This window comes from Mus musculus, chromosome 5, assembly GCF_000001635.26.
Source record: "Mus musculus strain C57BL/6J chromosome 5, GRCm38.p6 C57BL/6J".
In the NCBI taxonomy this organism is placed as follows: domain Eukaryota; kingdom Metazoa; phylum Chordata; class Mammalia; order Rodentia; family Muridae; genus Mus; species Mus musculus.
In genome coordinates, this window is record NC_000071.6 from 140,292,922 (window position 1) to 140,315,530 (window position 22,609).

Here is a 22,609-nt window from a genome sequence, read left to right on the forward strand (position 1 = left end):
AACTACAGTGTACGTAAGTATAATAATAAATAAATATTTGGGTCAGAGCAAGCACGGACTGAGTAAGCGGGGCCAACTGGAGCGAGCAGGGTTGACCAGAGCGAGCAGGGTTGACCAGAGCGAGCAGAGGTCCTAAAAATTCAATTCGAACAACCACATGAAGGCTCACAACCATTTGTACAGCCATAGTGTACTCACATACATTAAATAAATAAATAAATCTTTAAAAAAGAAGAAGAAGAAGAAGGAGGAGGAGGAGGAGGAGGAGGTGGTGGTGGTAGGGGAAGCCTTGGGGCTGAAGAGATGGTTCGGCTGTTAAAAGCACTCACTGTCTGAGTTTTTGTGTGTGTGTGTTTTGTTTTTGTTTTGTTTTACAAGATCCATATTCAGTTTCTAGTGGGTACATGATAGCTCACAACCACCTGTAACTCCAGTTCCAGGAAATCCAACACCCTCTTCTGGCCTGCACAGACACCTACACACTAGATGGGCACGAACTCACGAATGCATGTGCATATACAAACACACACACACAGAGAAAGAGAGACAGATGTTAAAAAAAGAAACAGGGGCTGGTGAGATGGCTCAGCACGTAAGAGCACTGACTGCTCTTCCAAAGGTCCTGAGTTCAAATCCCAGCAACTCATGTACGAAGGACAGAGGACAGCTGTGTGGAACTGGTTCTCTCCTGTACCCTTGCCTACATTCTAGAGATCTACCTGAGGCTGTCTGGCTTGCATGGTAATGGATTCATCCACTGAGTACCTCAGCCCCCATCCACTTGTTAAGGACCAGTTGCTGGGAAATAAACCCAGGCATCACACATTCTTTTCTTTTTTTTTTCTTTTTTTTTTTTTTTTTTTTTTTTAGTTTTTTCGAGATAGGGTTTCTCTGTGTAGCCCTGGCTGTCCTGGAACTCACTTTGTAGACCAGGTTGTCCTGGAACTCAGAAATCCGCCTGCCTCTGCCTCCCGAGTGCTGGGATTAAAGGCCTGCACTACCACACCTGGCTGCATCACACATTCTTAGTGCACACTCCAGCATATGTCCTGGCCCCAGACCCAGCTTCTCATGTTAAGGGAGCACATTTAATACAGCTGGTCTGCATCTGTCACCATCACAGAACAAGTGTAGCCACAAGGGTGAATCCATGTCACCCAGAGTTCAGCCTTGACCCTGGCCTGTACCCAAATCTCTGCCCTTGGTGCACAGGGAAGGTAAGCAGGTGACACTGAGCTTCCAAGGTGCCAGGCAGCCTAGCAGCCCAGGGCAATGCATGAACGGCAGCTATCAGGAGACCAAGGGGGCTATGAAGCAAGAGACCAGTGCCCTTTGCCTTCTAGAAAGGATAGTTACCAGCTGAGATGCTTCCTAAGGACATGAGCCTGCTGGACCTTACAAACACAGCTGGTAGAAGCCCTGCACTCCTCAGTTAAGAGAAGAGGGGTCCAGGGCAGTATGGCTCCTAAGAAGGGTCTCCCCGCATTCCTCGATGAGAATGTGGAGCACCATAAGCACCCACTCCTCTCTCTTGCTTGGCCCAGGTAGCTAGACAGCAACCAAGGATCAGCTTGCCCTCAAAGCAGCCAAGCTCTGCACAGGGCAGTCAGTTGGGGAAAGGGCTCACACAGCAGCTAGACACTGCAACCTGGCCACTGTGACCTGTGCTACTCCAGCCAAGGCAACGGCTCCACAGAACTGATTGACACTAAGTACCATGCGGCAGGCACCAGACACGCAGGCAAACCAGAACACCAGTGTTCCAACAGGGCTGGTCCAACTGGGCATGAGGGGCCTCTGATCTCCATCACAAGAAAGAAGTCACGGAGGTGTCTTGTCTGGGCAGAGTATCCCCAGGGGTAGGAGGGACCCTTGCCGGCAGCTAACAAGCCCAGAAGACAGGAGGAAGCACACAGCACTGGGCCTGCTGGGCCAGCCTCTGAAAGAAGGGTTCTGCAGATGGACTGGAAAGGAAATGAAGAGGCACTGTCAAGTAACAGAATGGAAGGCAATGCTGCCATCAAAAGGTGACGGCTCCAGAGCCAGCAGGGGACAGTGTGATTATAAGACAGCTGAGCTCAGGCAGTTTTCATCTGGCCTTGTTACTCAGAGCAGCAGGAAGACAGCCAGCAAGCCGGAAGTATTACAACAAAGGGCTGCTTGAATCCCACAGGCCTTAGCTCCAACACCTTATCCCAACTAATACACCACAACTGCCCTGAGTCCTAGAACAGACACAGCCATCATGAAGGGTGACAGCCAGACCAAGACTCAGGGATCACAGCTGTTGATGGCAGCTGAGAGTCAACCCAAAACTGAACTACAAATGCATCAGGCCATCAGTGAATGACACCTCACAACTGTACAGATGGGAAAGCCACAGGGAACACCCTGCCCTTGCTATGTGTTGAACACACAGTGCCCAGCATCTCTGCCCTGTGATCCACTCTGCATTTCTGCACTCATACCTGACACAGACCAGTAACATGAGATGCTCCAAAGGACCCAGTGGGACATGAATCTTCCAGTATTATTGGGTTTTAACTCAGTCAGTCAATCCCCAAAGTTTATCATTTTCCCCCAAAGCAGTGACTTCCTTACATGCACTGGGTCCTGTGAGCATGCAGGCCATTGCAATGCCCTTTCCCCACCATCAGCTCTGTGGAGATACAGATTCTCAACAGTCTTTACAGTAAGGCTCAATCGCCCTGCCATGTAAAGCACTCATTAAGCCTAAACAAGAGCTCCTCACCACAGCACAAGAAGGAGCCTGCCTGCCCTGTCCTCTGCAGACTCTGAGCCAGGAGGCAGAAGAAAGCACTGGAAGCCAGCAGCCAGGGGTGAAGACAGCAACAGCTTACCTACCTGAGATTCAAGCCCATGGTCTGGTCCAGGTTCTCCCAGCTCTGCAGCTTTGCAAGTAGCTTCTAGAAAGACAGTTATAGCCATCAGTATCTCTTGCCCAGCAACTGTCATGTGAAAGCAAACAATGACAAAGGTACTGGAGTCTCCCATCCTATCTGTGATCACAGGTGGTTAGGTGATCTTAGCAGATGAAGGTACATGACTGGCCTAGGCCTTGCTCCTTCCTGCCCCATGGTGCAAGTCCAGCCAAATTAGCCAGGAGCCTCTTTCAGAAAGCTAAGTCCTAGAATGCTAAGTCCTAGACCTACTGACCGACAAACTCTGTTCTAGAGCCACGGTTTCCCTAATTCTATGGTAGGCCAGGACCAAAATGACTTAGATGCGGGCTAGCAAGCCATGAGGAGGAAACAGGGTCATCTATGCCCGTGTGCCTGCTCCAGACCAGCTTGATTCCCACAAAGTCTCTCTCCCTACCCCTTTGGAGCTGAAATGAATATGTGCTTCAGATCAGCCCCATCTTTAGGGGGCCAGCACATAGCTGATACCAAGGGTTCACTCATGATTCTGGACCTACCAGCCCTGCAGATCCAAAGCTGCAAGATCTCTATGCCACAGGATATCTGAGAGGAGTTCCGGTCAGGAACTAATAGTGTAGCAGAAGCCAGAGACCTCAAACCAGCCAAATGACTCTTTGCAATGAACACTACAGTTCCTACAACAATTCTTTCTTTTTGGGGGGAAGTTACAAGGGCAGAGGGCAGAGGACAAAGAGATGAATGGAATTGGGGTTCATGATATGAAATTCACAAATTCAACAAAAAGTTAAATAAAATTGTTTTTAAAGGTTCTCGGCCCACAAGGCATGCCCCATGGCTTTAATCCCAGAACTCTGGAGGGAAAAGCAAGCAGACCTCTGAAAGTCCAGAGACAGCCTGGTCTACATAGGAAGTTCCAAGCCAGCCAAGAATAATACTGACAAAAAAACAAAAAACAACCTGTGCCCAGCTCATGTTTTCATACTGTCAACTTTTCATTTTGCAAAGTTTCCAATTTTGATAAAATTCAAATTATCATGTTATTTTTTCTTTATAAATAATTGTTGTAAGTTATAGCTAAATAGTCAATATAAAACCTAAGATATTATAAATGTTATTTTATTTGCTTCTATAGTGGAAGAAACATATGCATAGTTTCCTATTTTACATTTAGAGCAGACTTTGGTATAGCATTTAAGGTATGGACTCACCTTTTAAACTCAGATGGATATTTAATTTTTGTGAACAATCTGTTGATTGGCCTTTCAACTCTCCCTTAAAAAGCTTTTGGAGATTTGTTAAATAAAAACTAACTAGACTTTTAAAAAAACAAACAAACAAACAAAAAAACCTGTGCCCAGGACGGGCAGCATAGCGAGGGCCAGCAAGATAAAGGAGCTCATTACCATGCCTGGCGACCTGAGTCTGAGCCCCAGAATACACACAGTGGGAGAAAACTTACTCTCACAAATTGTCCTGGAAAATCCACACAAACACCACTGCACATGCACACACTTGCTCTTTCCCACATACATACAGATATACACACACAAGCACACATATATATATGCATATACACACACACACAAAATGTATATACATTGTGGCACATGGGTTCACTTTTTCTCACATACATACACACACACATATCTACATACACATATACATTGTGGCATGTGCACTCATTTTTTTCTCACATGCATACCTACACATACACACATATATACATACATACACACATACACTAAGACACATGTACTCACTCTTTCTAACACACACACATACTCACACACACAAACATAAAATAAAAACTTTAAAAGGGTGGGACAGCTGCTCAGCTACTAACTTTTCCACCACCAGCATTACAGGACACTGTTCCCAGCTAGGCCCTGACCACTTTTCACAGGTGGGCATGGATAGACCCAGTGTCAACAGCAAGCACACTTCCATATAGGACTTCAAGCTAAGCGCCCTAAACCTCAAAACTGTCAAAGACAAACAAACAAAAAACATTACATCCAGGTGTGATATAAATTATGTTGGTAAATGTCATGTGCTGTTTGCATGACATTTGGGCTCATGAAAGTGGGCTCACGGACCAAGGTGGCCTTCATTATCTCAGAGTCCAACCAGTTTATGTCAAGATCTGGGACAGGCTGGCCCCTGGTCCAGCAACAAGGAGAAACGAGAACTACAAGCTGCTATGAATTATGACATTACAAAATCTTGGTGCCTGCCCAGTAGTGGAACTCAGGAAGCAGAGGTAGGTGGATCTGAGTTCGAGGCTAGCCTAGTCTATAGAGTTAAGTTCCAAAATAGCCAGGGATACACAGAGAAACCCTGTCTGGGGGGCTAGGGGTGGGGGCTTAAGAATAGCTAAAGGGGAGCCGGGCGTGGTGGCGCACGCCTTTAAACCCAGCACTCGGGAGGCAGAGGCAGGCGGATTTCTGAGTTCGAGGCTAGCCTCGTCTACAAAGTGAGTTCCGGGATAGCCAAGGCTATACAGAGAAACCCTGTCTCGAAAAACCAAAAAAAAAAAAAAAAAAAAAAATAGCTAAAGGGGGAAGCATCCAACAAAGGTAACCACTGCTTATTCATGGTATAAAAATTCCTGTTGTGGGAGTGTGAAGCCGAAAGCCTCAGCCATGCAGAGACACTGTACCCACAACAGTCTCCTGGGACCCCAGCAGGACTTCTGAGCTGTCTCTGTGGGATGCTGTAAGCTCTCAGTGAGCTGCTTTGCACTGTCTGCTGCATCTCTAGCTGCTGCTTATTATACTGCTCGTTTACCTTTGCTTGCTCTATACTTAACTCCCTCATGCAAGAATAAAAGAATGGCTCTCTGGACAGAATGCCAGAGGAAAGGACAAAAGAAGTTCCAGGTCTTTTTGCCTATAAAGCCAGTGTCCAAGAGAGGCCTGTCTGGGACAGCACAAATAGATAGGAACTGCAGCACGGGCTGGTCACAGAGAACTCTCTGGTGCCAACAGAAACTCATCTGGCTTGGACTTCTAAAAGAAGCCAGAGATGGAGCTTGGGAGATGGTTCAGTCAAGCAAACAGATTATCACACAAGCATGAAACCTGCATTCACTCCCTAATGCTCATTTAACAAAAACTGGGCATAGAACAAACACCTAAAATCCAATGCTGGAGGAGAACAGATAGGCAGAGCTCACTGATCACCCAGCCTAGCTGAATTAGCTAGCCCCAGGTTAAGAGTGAGGCCATCTCAAAACAAAAGGAGAGGCTTCTGAGGCTCTAATACAATGTAGGAAAATAGCCATTGCTATTGGTTGACCACCAGAATTACATAGTAAGATGTTGTTGCTAAAGACAGCACATGCCATCAAGAACAGATAAATCAAGCTAGAACTGAGCTAGAAGCTTCCTCCCTGCTAGCAAGTCTTTGGAGGTCTGCAAGATACTATGCAGGCCGATGGGAAAAACTGTCTTTAACAGTCTTACCCAGCTTTAGAGCCTGTGTGCACAATAACAAGCAGCCAAAATGAGCCTACATGTGCAACAATGGCAGGTATGTTACCAGGGTAACCAACTGCTTTCTAATTGGATTTGATGCTCACTCCAGAAGAGGGAACCCCATCTGGTACTGTAAACCCAGTCAAAAGCTCATGGCTGAGGACAGACCTCAGTACAGAAGCAACAGCTATTGTGTGTAGTGAGTCTGTCAAGTTGCCTTCTAAGCAGCTACACTTATGCCCATAAAATATGTATCACTGTGAGCTTTAATCAAAGAAGCTCCTATTTGCAACAGGCAGCAGTGACTGCAGAATCTCATAACTGATTGTACTACCCACCACACAAGCACGGCATCCCCACAGCTGACCAACTACAACGTGTAATGGAGAATCTCATAACTGATTGTACTACCCACCACACAAGCACGGCATCCCCACAGCTGACCAACTACAACGTATAATGGAGAATCTCATAACTGATTGTACAACCCACCACACAAGCACGGCATCCCCACAGCTGACCAACTACAACGTGTAATGGAGAATCTCATAACTGATTGTACTACCCACCACACAAGCACGGCATCCCCACAGCTGACCAACTACAACGTGTAATGGAGAATCTCATAACTGATTGTACTACCCACCACACAAGCACGGCATCCCCACAGCTGACCAACTACAACGTGTAATGGAGAATCTCATAACTGACTGTACTACCCACCACACAAGCACGGCATCCCCACAGCTGACCAACTACAACGTGTAATGGAGAATCTCATAACTGACTGTACTACCCACCACACAAGCACGGCATCCCCACAGCTGACCAACTACAAGGTGTAATGGAGATGCTCAGGGTGCTCCGGCCAGGGCAGAGGACGGCCCCGGAGAGACAACTCACCCACTACTCACCTCCTTTTCCAACTCCAGGTCAACCAGAGCCTCCTGCATCTTCTCCTGCCGGCTCAGTTTCCTCTGCAGACCTTCCAGCTCCTCTGTGAGCAGCCCATTGGTCTCCTTCATCTCCCTACAGGGCCAGAACAGTCACGCACGTGGAGGACAAGCCCCAGGGACACCAAGCCCAGGGCCCAACTACCAACTAGGGGCAGCAGGCTGTGCATGAGCCCTCACCTTAGATGAGTGTTCTCTTCATGCAGCCTCTTCAGCTCACGCTCCATCCTGGGCATCCGCATCAGCTCAGACTTCATGCTCTTCACCACAGCTGCATCCTGCTCTTGTAGACACAGCTTCTGCTCCAGGTCCTGTGAGAGAGAGAGAGAGTAAGCAGCCAGAAGAACTGCACACACAGCCTCTGTAAAACAGAGAGGCTGGGCTGAAAGACATGCAGGTCTTCAACCACGGAATGATCTGGAGAAGGCAGACAGACAGACATGGAGATCATGACAGTCAGTTTAAGAGAAGACACAAAAAAATGGAGGTGTCAGAAGCTAGGGAACCTGCTCGGTCAGTAATCACTTGCCATGCAAGAAAGTATGAGGCCCTAAATCCCCTCAATGCTTCCTAACACACACACACACACACACACACACACACACACACACACACACACTTTTTTTTTTTTTAAAGACTGGTATAGTAACACAGGCTTTTAATCTCAGCACTCAGGAGGCAGAGACAAGTGGATCTCTGTGAGTTCAAGGTCAGCCTGGTCTACATAGTGATTTCCAGAACAGCCAGGGCTACATAGAACGACTTGCAGAAATAAATAAAGGAAGGAAGGAAGGAAGGAAGGAAGGAAGGAAGGAAGGAAGGAAGGAAGATAGATAGATAGATTAAATGAAAAACAAAGCCAACCAGACCTGTCCAGAAAAGAAAAAAGTAGATAACATCCTAAGGAACAACACTGACCCCCAGCATACATGTCAAACTCACAACTATCTGTAACTCCAGGCCCAGGGGATATGACGTCTCTGGCATGCCCGTACACCCGCATTCACACACACATTCTTACACATACATACCTACATATATACCTAATTTTTAATTAAATAAGCCTTTCTCTTTTCTTTTCTTTTTTCTTTTTTTTTTTTCTTTTCTTCTCTCTTTTTTTTTTTTTCCCTCGGTTTTTCGAGACAGGGTTTCTCTGTGTAGCCCTAGCCATCCTGGAACCCACTCTGTAGACCAGGCTGGCCTCGAACTCAGAAATCTGCATGCCTCTGCCTCCCCAAGTGCTGAGATTAAAGGTGTGTGCCACCACTGCCCGGCTGCCTCTTTTTTTCTTTTTTCTTTTTTTTTTCCTTTTTTTTTTTTTTCTTTTTTTAAGCAAAGCAAAGGTCTTCTAACTTGTCCTAGGACCTCAATGGTCTCCACAGTCCAGACAGTGTAGGAAGTGTTCCAAGGCTAACCCGCTATGCTGCATCCTCAACACCACCTCTGGAGCAGCACTGGAGCACCCAAGAGCCAGTACCCACACCACTGTCCCTCTTGCCTGTGCCTGGCCACACACCATCCAGCCCTCTGGTCCCCAACGGTTCAGTGCCACAGGCCCCTCTGGCCCGCTGTGGTCAGCTTCTGCCACGTGGGTGGTGAACCTGCAACCCTTGCATCTGTTCCCACTGTGCAGCAGGCGTACCTACACTGCACCTGTCACTATGACTCTCAACAAGGTAGCACAGGAACCTAGTGACAAGTCACTGAACAAGCTATATATAAAACCAGGACCAAAACAATTGATCAGGACCCTTCATAGAGCCCAGCTCCATCCAGGTAGAGTCAAGTAGTGGGAACAAAGAGACAGAGAAGACCAACTGGTCAACCTCTATGCACAAGGGAATTGTGAGAGGTAAGAAGGTTGGACTCGGGCCTAGGGAGAAGGCTCAGCAACTAACAATACTTGCTGCTCTTCCAGAGGACCCAAATTCAGTTCCTAGCATCTGGTTAGGCAGCTAGCATCTTAACTCCAATTCCAGGCCTCTTCTGATCTCTGCAGACACCCATACCCACACATATAAAAATAAAAATTGATCTTTAAGCAAATAAGTCCAAAAGACAACAGAGCCAGGTAAAGCAGTGCCAGAGGCACAAGGAGCAGAGCCTACTGCCTTGGTGCTCACACCACACAGAGAGGGAGACAACTGACACAGTCTCCTTCCCAGGACTGGCTATCACAGTAAAGGCAACAGGAAACCATGGAAGGGAGGTCTCGGCGGCGGCACCTCTCCAGCAACACCCACCAGAATAAAGGAGGCTGAACTTAAATCAGAGCCCTGGAGTGGTGATCTCGCTCGGCCATGCTTAGCTGTGCAGACTTGCACAGGATCTCCACCCCCAACTCTACTTCATGGAGCACTCGCTCTCAAACTCATAGTGTCTCATCTTGGCCTCTGTGGCTGGGCTCTCTAAGCCTAGATTGCAGTCCTCTGTGTTAGCCTTTTCCCATGGATTTCTAGTGGGTCGTCATCACTGGGGCACTTGAGCACTCACTGTGGCCTCCAAGGAGCCAGCACAGGGCCTGGCATCCACAAGGCAATCAGCATGCATCCTCATATGCCACTGAGCACACGTCTAGGCAGGAAGGTGTGTGAGTGACAGGAGGGCTGTCCCACCCCTGCCTGGTATAGGAAGCTGCACAGTCTGGCAGGAAGCATCTACCTTAATCTTCTGCTCATGCTCAGCTCTCTCATCTTGACTGGCCTGCAGCTCCTGGATCTTCTGATTTGCCTCTTGCCATTTCCTGTGAGAGAAGTACATGCAAGGTCAGTCCATAATGCCACTTTAACCTTACCCCTAGCCTGGACACACACACACACACCCCTTATCCAGGGAACCTCAAGTCCTAAGCCAACCTTTAAGACTGTGACATTGTCTGATGGGGCTACAAGGGAGCCCAGGCTTCCTGTGGCACGACCTAGTTCTCTATCCACCACTCAATCCACAGTGTCTGCTAGCCTGGCGTCACAGCAAGCATCAGAGGCCACCCAGGCCTGCCCACACTAAGGGTACAATCCTAAGGCAATGCCTGCCCTAGGGTAAGGGCCAGACCTTCAAGGCAGAATCCAAAGGCTCCTGACTGCCACCCACTAGCTACCACATATCTGTGTCCTCTGTGACCTAGAACAGCTTGCCCAAGCACAGCAGCCCACGCCCTCAAAAACCTAGCGTAGCTTCGTCCCTCTGTGGAAGCCAGTCCCAGGAAGAAGGGAACGAGGCTGTCACCGTCTTATTCTGACACACACTTCCCAAGTCCAGAGGCCTCGCTGTGTCCTCCATGCAGCCTTTGGACTGTCTTAGCGACTGGTCAGGCTCTCACCGCTGCTGCAGCTCCAGCTGCTCCTTCAGCTCCTGCTTTTCAGACTCCAGCCGCTTGACCTGTACCTTCTGGTCCATGGCACTCAACTGCAGCTCCGAGACACGCCCCTTCAATGAACTAATCATCTGGAAGTTAAGAAAGCAAAACTGGCTGCTCAGTGAGGCCCCAACTGCACGCAGACAATGAACCAAAAGTACCCAAGCACAGCTCTCCCTCACTGAGACCAAAGAGAAAGGAAGGGCAGTGTGCCTCCATGTGCTGCTCAGGACAGAACAGAGCCCCCTGTCCTCGAAGCATGTGGCGAGTAGACAACACTGTCTCTCATGAGCATCCCGGCTCAATGCCTGCCTTGTGCTCCACACCACTGACACAGATGAGGGTCAGAGCCTCTAGGGAAGCTGGTCCTAGCTACGTCTGATACTCTAAAGTCTATTAGCCTCCATACAGGGTACCACATCCAGCATCCTGGACCCCACATGTCTACTTCAGCATTTTCCACACCTCGGACCTCCATCACACTCCAAGCCTCCATAGCATCTGCATGTCAACATTCCAACATAACGTAACCCAGGATGGAAAGACAGCAAGGTCCTGGCCAAGATGTAGGTCATCATCAGAACTTAGCTTCAGAGCTCAGCTGGTGAAGCAGGCCTGTTAAGACAGCTACTTGGGAGGCTGAAGCAGGTGAGTTAAAAGTTTAATCGCCATGAAGGCTACAGAGTAGGTTCAAAGCCAATCTGAGCAGCTTACTGAGAACCTATCTCAAAATAAAAACTCAAAAGAAGGTAAAGCACAAGGCACACATCTCTAATCCTGGCGCTCAGAGGCAGAAGCAGGAGAACTATATGGGTCTAAGGCCGGCCAGCGCTCTAGAGTAAGATCTTGGCTTAAAAAATAAATGAATAGCCGGGCATGGTGGCGCACGCCTTTAATCCCAGCACTCAGGAGGCAGAGGCAGGCGGATTTCTGAGTTCGAGGCCAGCCTTGTCTACAGAGTGAGTTCCAGGACAACCAGGGCTACACAGAGAAACCCTGTCTCGAAAAATCCTAAATAAATGAATGAATGAATGAATGAATGAATGAATGTTGAAAACAGATATATATAAAAGTTGAAAACAGAGATAGGGCCCAGTTGTTAAGAGCACATACTACTCTTCCAGAGCACCCGGATTCAGTCCCCAGCACTCACACCGGGTGGCACACCTGTCTGTAATGCCAGCTCTGGGGAACACAATGCCTCCAGCACACAGCTTCCATGAGCACCTATATTCACATGCATAAACCTAACAAACTCACTGCTTCCCCACGAGTGTCTTTTGTCCCTTACAGGGGAAGAGCAGACATAGCCTAGGGAGAAAAGTCTCTCAACATTATCTTTGGCTATATAGCTAGTTTGAGGCCAGCCTGAACTACATAAATCCCTGACACGAAAAAAAGAAAAACAGAAAGAAAGAAAAAAACTAAAAAAAGAAAGAAAAGAAGGGGGAGACAGGCAGACAATCACCAGGGCTGGTGGGACAGCTCAACTGCAAAGCACTGGCCACTCAGAAAGGACTCACATAAAGCAGGGGGAAAGCCAACTTCACCATCGGCCTCTAAGCTCCACATTTGCAACACACACACACACACACACACACACACACACGTCATGCTAGCATGAATAAACTTAAAAGAAGCAAAATGAAAAAAGAGCATGTTCAAACCAGATCACAGGGCGCAGACCTTTAATCCTAACCCCTGGGAGCCTGAGGCTGGAGGGATGCAAGTCTAAGGTTGAGTTAAAGGGTAAGTCTGAGGACAGCATGGGCCACACAGTGAGAACCTGTCTCAAAAAAATAAATAAATAAACAGGGCTGGTGAGATGGCTCAGCAGTTAAGAGCACCGACTACTCTTCCGGAGGTCATGAGTTCAATTCCCAGCAACCACATGGTGGCTCACAACTATCTGTAATGAGCTCTGATGCCCTCTTCTAGTATCTGAAGACAGCTACAGTGTACTTATATATAATAAATAGAATCTTTAAAAAAAAACAAAAACAAAAACAAAAATCAAGGGCCTGGAGATCTGGCTCGGGTTAAACACACTGTCCACTTTTCCAGATTCAGTTCTCAGCACCCACAAAGTAGCCAGGGGATCTAACGCCTTCTTCCGGCCTCTGTGGCAACAGGAATGTATATAGTATACTTAGATACAAGCAAGCAAAACACTCATTCATATAAAATAAAATGAAATACAGCTTGTTTTTAAATCAGGAAACTGGGGAAAGGCTCCCTCAGGAAAGTGCTTGTTGCACAAACACAAGGTGCCGAGCTCAGATCCCAGCACCGTGTGATAAGCTAAGGATGTCAGCTAGCTCTGTGTCAGTCACCTTGGATAAGGGACAGAACATCAACTGACAAAATGTCCCACCAGACTCACCTGGGGGGGGGTCTAAGGGGCAATGTTGTGATTGGTGATTGGTAAGGAGTGGCCTGACTCACTTGTGGTGGTGCCACCCTGGGCAGACGAGCCTGGGTGCTACAAGGCAGGCTGAGTAAGCCATGAGGAACAGGGCGTAAGCTGTGTCCCTCCACAGCCCCTGCTACAGAGGCAAAAATAGCCCGCAGCCCGCTCCAAGGATCTATCAAGTGGAGAAGGTGTGGGGACAGAATACCAATGACGCCATGCGGCTGGCCCTTGGCGCTCTCAGCTGCCCCCTTCAGGCACCTGTGATCTTGAACACCACAGAAGGGGGTAGGAGGCCTAGCAGGGGAGGGGGACAGACTCTCTCCAAACCCTCACTCAGGCAACCTCCAAACACACCAGCACCAGCTTCCCTGGACTGTGCTGCACCTGCGCCCTGCTTCAAAGGTTGTCTCTGATGCTAACAGAACACTGCTAATCAAAGACATGCAAATCCACAGACACAGTCTTACATCTTCTGGGGAAGAAAGGAAACAGGACTTACAGAACATTCCCTATCCATGACAGACAAGATGACAGGGACACCAATACCTCAGTCACAGTGGCTGGTAACACAGACCAGCAGGTGACAGGAGCAGCCAGGGAGCTGCCCGAGGCCTGCCGTCCTGCACCGTTTACCCAAATGAAGCAACACTGGGGAAACCAATGGGTACACACAGGAAGCCATGTACCAAACATGTATGAGGACACAAAATCAATGTCTGGACAGTTATGAAATTCTCATTTACAAAGACCAATGTCAGAAACTTGGAGCAGTTCACACTTGTCATCCCAGGACTGGAGAGACTGAGGTAGTTGGACCGCCTCAAGCTCCAATTCAGCCTGGGCTACAACCTGAGACCTTGCCTCACACCAACCAAACAACACCTATGCTCAGCATACTCACTGATCCTGTAGGATGGAAAAATCAGTATTTTCACTATGATCACAGCCCAAAAATGACGTCACTCCTATGGATGTATTTAAAATTAACGGGCAAAGCAGGGCGTGGTGGCACACACTTTTAATCCCAGCACTCGGGAGGCAGAGGCTGGCCCATTTCTGGCATGAGTTCAACACCATCCTGGTCCACAAAGAGAGCCTAGTCTTCATGGGAACCTGCACTAACATGCACATATCCATATGCTTATGTATAATTAAAAATAAAAACAATGGACTGGAGAGTAGCGGTTAAGAGCAATGACTGCTCTTCCAGAGGTCATGAGTTCAAATCCCAGCAACCACATGGTGGCTCACAACCATCTGTAATGGGATCTGACGCCCTCTTCTGGTGTCTGAAGACAGCTACAGTGTACTTGTATATAATAAGTTAATCTTTAAAATAAAAATAAAATAAAACAAAAACAAGGTGATGGCACCTGAGGAAAACCAGACAAGGTTGGTCTCTGGCCACACACACACACACATAATGTGCCCACCCACATGTGGGCATGCTCACACACATCTTGCCTTGCTGTCACCATGTTGAATTACGGGTACATGCACTCTTCTTAGAAAACAACCATCTGTACCCGGGTGAGTCTAGGTCCCCGGCCGGCATGGGCCGGCGCTCACCTCCCTGGCCGAAGCCAGGCTGTCCTCCTGTTCCCGCAGCTGCTGACTGACAGCATCCAGGTTTTGCTTGCACAGCCTGTGGCGCTCCAGCTGCTCCCGCATCTTCTCTTCTGCTGTGGCCTCACACTCCTGGAGCTGTCGAATGCGTGCCAGGAGCTCCTGGTTGCGATCTACCTCGCGCTGTGGAGAAGGAAGAGCCTGGTCAGGGAGTGTAGTGCACAGAGGAGCCAGGTAGGCCTATCAATCACAAAGGACAAATGCATGAGCAGGCAGGAGACCCGGATACCAGGGCTCCTGATGCGGCAGCATGGGGACTCCCACTCTGAGGGATTTGGCATGGACCGCACTACACACTCGTCACTCGTCACACTGTCTGCTCACCGCCACCCTCCTTGCAAGAGAAGATAAAGCATGGAAAATCTACAATTCAGACTTGACCTTGGAATGAAGCTTCTGCAGCGCCAGCAGATCTTGTCTGGCCATGCTCAGGCTGTCATTAAAATGCGTTGAGACTCCCCACAGAGAAGATGACTACAGTTAGGAAAGGGACACGGATGGCAGCTGCAGGCAGGGCCATTACTGTCCAGAGTGCCTATCACACACACCTTCAGGGCCAGCACACTAATCCCCAGGACAGCACTAAGGTCCAGTCACATCATGACTACCATTACTATGTCGGCCTCCTTGGACTTCCCCAGATGAGTTTGGGCAGGACAGGACTGAGAACAGTCACTCTCTGTCCTCAGCAGACACCACCTACCCAAGCTCCTACTCAGAGCTTCCAAGAACCTCAACAGCCAATCCTACTCCAGGAGAGTAGATGTCACCTGTGCCTAAAACAGTGCTGCAGCTCCTAACCAATGAAGACTCAATGCACACACAGGGGGCTGCAACCCCTAGGAAGAAGGAAGACTGAACCACACCTTGAAAGGACCCAAGGACCCAAGAGAACAGCAACTGCAAGTGTAGCCTTAAAACAGCAGGAAGACCCCTCTACAAGTCAGGGGGAGTGGGGAATGTATCAGAGTACTGGGGAGCCAGAGAGCACTCTACTGGTACTGCCAGCACAATTCAGGAAGGAGATTGTTCAGGCAGGTCTTCTGACCTTTCGCCTCATCCCAAGTAGCTATTTCAAGGTGGAAGGGGCACCTGACCTGTCTAATCTACCCACCATCACTTGAGCTATACCAGAAAAGCCACTGTAAATGTCAAGACTCCAAGGGACAGTCTGACATCTCCAGCACCTCACAGCTCACCCCACCCCTTAGAGCATCTCTAAGCAGAACAGAGGACAAGCCTCTGAGAGACAGAAGGGCCAAGGCCTCACTTTCTCTCATCACGGCGATGCCTGCTTTCCCTCAGGAGAAGCCTTCCCTTGCTCACTGAAGTGTCCTCCATGCCCATGAGGCCACATCAGCACTGCACACTGGAGATGCACAGCAGCAAACAAGCTCTGCCTAAGAGGCAGGACCAGGCCACCAGCACAGGACATAGGCCAGAGTGCCACAGATCTACTCGTTACGGTTAATTTTGACTGTCAAATAGCGAGATTTTGACTGTCCTAGAAGACACACCCTCAGGGATGTCTATGAAGATGTTTCCACAGAGCTTTACCTGAGGAAGAAAGACCCACCCTGAAACAGGCAGTCTGGTCCCAGTCTGGGTCTCAGACTAAATAAAAAGAAAAAAGTACTGAGCCCCAGCATCCACCTCCTCTACTTCCTGACTGTGGATGCGACGTGACCAGCCGCCTAAGGATCCTGCTGCCGTGCCTTCCCTGACATGACAGACTGCACCCTTGTGAGCCAGAATAAGCCATTCCTAACTTTACCTTTGTCTGGTACTCTGTCACAGGAACGAGGGGAGGGGAGGGGAGGGGAGGGGAGGGGAGGGGAAAGAAGGAAGGAAGGAAGGAAGGCAGGCAGGCAGGCAGGCAGGCAGGCAGGCAGGCAGGCAGGCAGAACCCTAACAGAGAGACAAGCCGGGACAGTACACTAGGGCCAGGACTCTACAACTCAGACTTAAATCTGCCCAACCAGCAGCACACCAGGGAAGAGGCCAGCCATTCCCACAAGGACAGGAAAAGTTATGATAGGCACATCAGACAAGAACAGGGGAGATGGCATCACAGGGAAGGAAGGAAGGTTACAAACTCTGAGGTCTGATGCACAGCCTGAGTCACAGTGACACTCACATACCCATCAGAGTCCTAGAAAGCGCCAGCAAAGCCAGTAATGAATCTGAAGCAAGGGCTGGGACGATGGCTCCGTCAGTAGTGCTTGCTGGGCAAGCCTGAGGACCTCAGGTTCATCCCCAGAACCCATGTAAAAAGTGAAGAGTATAATGGGGTGTGCATTTCATCTCTGCTGTGGGAGGCAGAGAAAGGGGGATCCCTAAGGCTCACTGGCCTACACCATATGAGAGTCCCTGTCTCCAAGGAGATGGGTAGCATTCCTAAGGATGACACCAAGGTTCCCCTATGCCCTTTGCACATACATCCACACCAACACACACATAAATAGTGAATTACAGTTTCCTGCACTGAATGTCCCCCAAGTCCCAGGGTTGCACCGCTGAGTTGCCCAGGACCATTACAAAATGAGGCTCTGGTAGAATACAACATAGACCCCAAGACTCTCTGCAAGCCTGAGATTTCCTGAGCCTGTCACCCCACCCCTACTCCAGCACCTAATATTTCTTCCACAGCACTACAATTCTTCTGAAGCAAAGAGGAAACAGGCCAGTCAGAGGCAGGTCTGCCCACACCACAGGATGACTGAAGCCAGTCAGAGGCAGGTCTGCCCACACCACAGGACCACTGAGCAAACGACACAGCAAAGAGTCCACTCTGCAGACATCCCTATAGCAGGCCACCCTTCTCCAACCTGCTAGTGTTAGGTGGCCACAGAAGAATGCCTGGGGCCTCTGACCACAGCAGCTGGGTCCCAGTTTGGTGGTCTGACAAGTGTGGCACACAGCCCTCTGCCCCCTGGGCTGGACCCACCTCGTAGTTCCTGGCATTGGTGCTGGCTGCTCTCTCCAGCTCCACTCGGGCTCTCTTGTGGCTCAGCTCCATCTGCATCTTCTCCCGCTCCACTTGGATGAGGTAGGACTTTGAGCGGATCTGCTCTGCTCTTTCCTCCAGCTGAGCAGTTGGTACCCAAAGAGAAAAGAGAGGGTTCAGTAGCCATGTCAAATAAGGCAAGTGACAACCTGCAAGGGCAACATGCGGGAGGCTGAGGCAAGAGGACTGCTGCATAGCAAGACCCTGTCTCAAAAAACAACTAAGGGAGGGAGGAAGAATGGAAGGAAGAAGGTAGGTGGGCAAATGTCTGAACCTGTGCACACTGCCCAAGCACCTGTCCCAGCAAGGCACTGTCAAAAGCTTGAGTTCCTACTTGGAAATGTGTGGGAGGCAGCAAGACATATGAAAAGGAACAGGGTGCAATGTGCTAATTGTCAACATGACAGGATCTATTGTGAGCTGGAAGATGGGCCTCTGAGCATGTCTGTGGAGCATCTTGAATTGAAGCGGGAAGACTGTACCACTCCCTGTCTGGGATGCTAGACTGTGTAAGTGGAGAGCGGGCTGACCAGCAGCATACACTCATCCCTCTCTCCCTGGTGTGGATGGGATGTGACCAGCTGCTTCCAGACCCTGCTGCCTTGGCCTCTCTACCCTTAAGTGTCAGCAGAATAAACCCTTTCTTCCTTCAGCTGCTCTTGTCAGGGAACCTTATCATAGCAAAAGAAAAAATAACTAAGACACCGCATGAGAGTGAGGACCTAAGTTCAGATCCTCATCACCCACACAAAAGAAAGACCCACAGACCTGGCATGCACCTAGGAGGCAGAGGCAGGTGGATCTTGAGTTCCAGGACAGCTATATAATAGAGATGCTGTCTCTAAAAACAAACAAAAAATTGGAAGAAAGAGAAAGCCAGGTGCAGCTGTGAGCATCTGTAATCCCAGCACTAGAAAGGTGGAGGTAAGGAGCTGAGGGCTCACTAGCCCAGGTAGCCCAGCTGAACTGGCAAGCTCCAGGTTCAGCGAAAGACCCCATCTCAAAACAGCAGAGAGCAATGGAGAAAGACATACAATGCCAACCTCTGGCCTCCATATGTGCACACATGAAGGGCAAGAAGAAAAAGGAAGATGGCTTGGAAAGTGACACATGTGAGCTTGTTCTAAGCTTGTTCTTGGGTGTATTTGTTTCCCCATAGCTTGTGTTACTGGGAGCTTGAGCCTGTATTTCTGCACAACCCAGGACAACACCTGGAAAGCCTCACTCTGGAAACCCCACTGAGGGAGGACAGAGGTCCACTTCCCTGCTGAGATGTCAACCAGGGATGATTGTGGCCATGTCCCTTACTGTGGCCTCTCTCTCTCCTGCTTTGAGTTTGAGGCTTAGACCCAGACACACACACACCCCGCCTTGTGGTGTGTGTGTGTGTGTCTTTTCCTTAGAGGATGGAACCCTGAACCTGCCTCACACATAGGAGGCAAGGACTCTCCCACTGAGCCACACCAGCCTGTTGTTGTAGTTGCTGTTTAGAGACATGGTTTCACCAAGTTGCCAAGGCAAGCCTTGAATTTGGGATCCTCCAAAGTAGCTGAAGTAGCTGGAATAGCTGGAGTAGCTGAGGTTACAGGAGCTGAGTTGAAGGCATGTACCACCACCATCAGCTGACTTAGTCTTTCAAAACTAGGGTTGGCCTCAAACTTACCATGTAGTCATGGATGGCCTTGAACTCCTGATCATCTTGTCTCTACCCTTGTCTCTATGGGTAGTTGGGTGATAGGCTTGTGCCACCATACCATGATTAACTTTTAGTTTTGATTTTTTTTTTTTGGAGACAAGGTCTCACTCTGTAGTTCTGGCAAGTTCTAGAACTTGCTGGGATCCTCCTGCCTCGATTCCCAAGTTCTGGGATGACAGGCTTGCACCTCCAAGCCCACAAACTCTGTCACTGAGTCAATCCAGAGACTCCCCTGATCAGAAGGCTGGCTAGAGACCTGGCACACCTGCTCAGTCCACTACAACACTTAGCTAATGCCCAGACAAGCAGAAGACAGACAACAGTGTCTGCTGGAAGTCCAGAACTGGAGAGCCAAAAAACCTCAACTGCCAGAGGAGTGCCTAAGCAAGAGTCAGTCAGTCTCAAAGAACCCTAGAGGAAGTGCCACTGGCTGTCCTGGAGTGACATGGGACTGTCCACGGGAGCCTTATGGCCCACTCCACAGCACGCCCTGGGTGCTCACAGATCCTCAGGACGCACTCACTCACTAAAGCAACATTTTGTCTAGACACATCCTAGGAGCACTCATACACACTTTAAACCAGAATTTCAGACTCAGGCAGTGGCTCCCTAGAGAGGGAAATGTTGTGACTCTGAAACACTCCAGTTGCCACTAAGAGGTGTATATGCAACTGACACCTAATGGGTAGAAGCCAGGGCTCCTGCTACGGATCCCACACACTACAAACTACCCAGCCTGCTATGCCTGATGCCCAGCCTTCTCCATCCCTCCACCCGTGCATCTGGGGTACATATGCACTTGTGGTGTATGTATGTGCTCACACGAGTGGGCATGTACACCTGGAGGTTGGAGGTCAATCTGGGCATTTTCCTTGATCACCCCCACCTTATTTTCTTAAGGTCCTCACTGGACGCAGAGCTCATCCATTCCATTAGACTGACCAGTGAGCTCCAGGGTCCTCCTGTCTGTACTTGCTGCCCCCTCTGAGAAGTGGGCTTCAGACATGTGACCATGCCAGATGTTCACAAGGGAGCTGGGAATCTGAACTCAGGTCCTCATGTCTGTGAAGCCAGCACGTCACCCAGAGTCATCTCCCTAGCCCACAAAGTGCTGCCCTTGTTCTCATTTCCACACCTACCTGCTGATGGGAGGGTGAAGTCCCTTCACAGTCCATGTTTGGCTTCACCGGCACAGTCCTGCTCTGCAGCCTAGCTGACCTCAAACTCACAACGCTTCTGCCTCTATCTCCCAAGGTGTACCACACCCAGCTCTGTCCTGGGTCTCAGCAGGCTGAAGCTTTTACAGAAGAGACACCCAGCCTGGGGGAGCAGCACCACAGAGCACCCGGGACCTCAGACAGCCTGCTCCACATCTTCCTCCTACTGAACCACAAGCTGAGGCGTCATGAAATGCATTGTGGGTGGGAGTGTGTGTCTGCCACCTCAGGCTGAGGCATGAGGACGGATCACAGGGACCAGGTCAGCCCAGGACACAGTAACTTCAAGGCTAACCTCAACAATTTAATGAAACTGGTCTCAAAATAAAGAGTAAGGATGGTGCTGGAGATGCACTACAGGGATGGAGGGCTGCCTCCTGTATCCAAGGCCCATGGTTCAGTTGTGGAAAGGAGGGAGGGAGGGAGGGAAGGAGGGAGGCAGGCAGGCAAGGAGGGAGGAAGAGAGGGAGGGAGGGAGCGAGGGAGGGAGGGAGGGAGGGAGGGAAGGAGAGGAAGGGGATGGCTTTTGGTTTTTCAAGAGGGAGTATTTTTTAAGAACACAGTAACCCCTTCTTATTTCACTAGCACTCAGACACAACTACCATCTATTGGCAACATCGCTTCAGAAAATAGTGGCTTCAAGCCGAGGATGCAGGAGCTGGAGAGATGGCTCAGTAGTGAAGGAACTTGCTGCTATTAGAGAGGAGCCAGGAATGATATAGACATACATGCAGGCAGGCAAAACACTAACTCAAATAAAGTAAAACAAATCTAAAAACATGTTTTCAAATAAAATAAAGCTGAAGATGAACCTCAGAGGGAGAGTGACTGTTCAGCAAGTGCAGCCCTGGGTTCAATACCGAGTGTTACCAAGAAAGGGGTGGCGGAGAGGAGGACTTAACAACAGAAGACTGTCATAAAAGACCTACTCACAAGGAAAGACAATGCCTGCCACCAAAAAGCTGAGTGTGGGTACTGCTGGGACAGTCAACAACGAATGTCTCACAGGCACTGTCCAGTCTGCTCCCGCCTCATCACAGAGCAGCCGCAGCAGAGCAGACGAGGGACAGGAAAGAGTGAGCAAAGATGCCTGGGGCATCGTGCATGCACGGTCACTGTGTGCCAAGAGGACCAGGCAAGGCAACTGCTCTCCTCGGCCCAAAGCCCTAACCCCAACTGCAGCTACGGCTGCCACTTCTGGGAAACCCTTCTTTCAGGAGCCCTGGCCCCTCTGGAACTATATCCCTAGGAACACTACCAGGAATTAGAACAGAGTGAAATAAGACTACAAATCACAGTAACCGTCTGCCCGGCCCTGGTCTCTAGCTACTGCTCAAGTTGATAAATGCCTCCAGGAGTCTGCAGGACATTCATCTGGCCTCCAAGCCAAGTGTATTCCCAGACACACAGAGGGCCACTCACCTGCATGTGATACTCATACTGCTTCTGTAGGGACCCTGAGGCAGACGTGGACACATCCAGGCCTGATGTTCCCTCCATTCGCTGAGAAATGAAGTTGTTCAGAGATCTCAGGGAGGAGAGGACTGTGGTGTTCTCCCCGAGGTCTTCCATGGTCAGCCTCCTTCTAGAAGACAGAGCAAAGGTCAGAGGCAGCCTTCCCATGTGCTGTCTGCTGGCACAGCCCACCCACTAACACCCTTATGGAGTAAACGATCAGGTTTTCAACATTAACATGAAGCCAATACTGCCAGCATTGTGGAGAGGAAATGAGGCCCAAAGCACACCACACAACATGCCTATGATATCAGCAGGTAGAGGCAGGAGGATCAAGGGAGAAGTTCAAGGCCAGCCTCAGCTACATGAGTTCGAGGCTAGCTTGAGCAACATGAGACCCTGCTTGAAAAAAGGGGTGGGGCATGACATAGCCATTAATGTCAGTACTCACACAGAGGCAGGAAGAGCTCTGAGCATTCAAGGCCAGCCTGGTCTACACAGTACAAAG

General features: G+C 49.5%; 1 protein-coding gene across 4 annotated transcripts in view; it reads right to left on the reverse strand.

Annotated features, from left to right (window-relative positions):
* Positions 1-22,609, reverse strand: part of Mad1l1 (MAD1 mitotic arrest deficient 1-like 1) — a 312,920-nt gene that overhangs the window by 284,233 nt on the left and 6,078 nt on the right. For 3 of the 4 annotated variants that reach the window (NR_152617.1, NM_010752.3, XM_006504652.4), the window contains exons 2-9: positions 22,069-22,231; positions 17,674-17,814; positions 14,670-14,849; positions 10,652-10,776; positions 9,994-10,075; positions 7,513-7,643; positions 7,294-7,408; positions 2,866-2,927 (exon numbers count right to left, since the gene is read on the reverse strand). Coding sequence is in view for 3 of the 4 variants with exons in the window: in NM_010752.3 (NP_034882.2) it covers positions 2,866-2,927; positions 7,294-7,408; positions 7,513-7,643; positions 9,994-10,075; positions 10,652-10,776; positions 14,670-14,849; positions 17,674-17,814; positions 22,069-22,218 (986 nt within the window). In the remaining variant the exon portion in view is untranslated. The remainder of the gene's footprint in view (positions 1-2,865; positions 2,928-7,293; positions 7,409-7,512; positions 7,644-9,993; positions 10,076-10,651; positions 10,777-14,669; positions 14,850-17,673; positions 17,815-22,068; positions 22,232-22,609) is intronic. The other variant, NM_001359025.1, reaches the window with a different exon arrangement.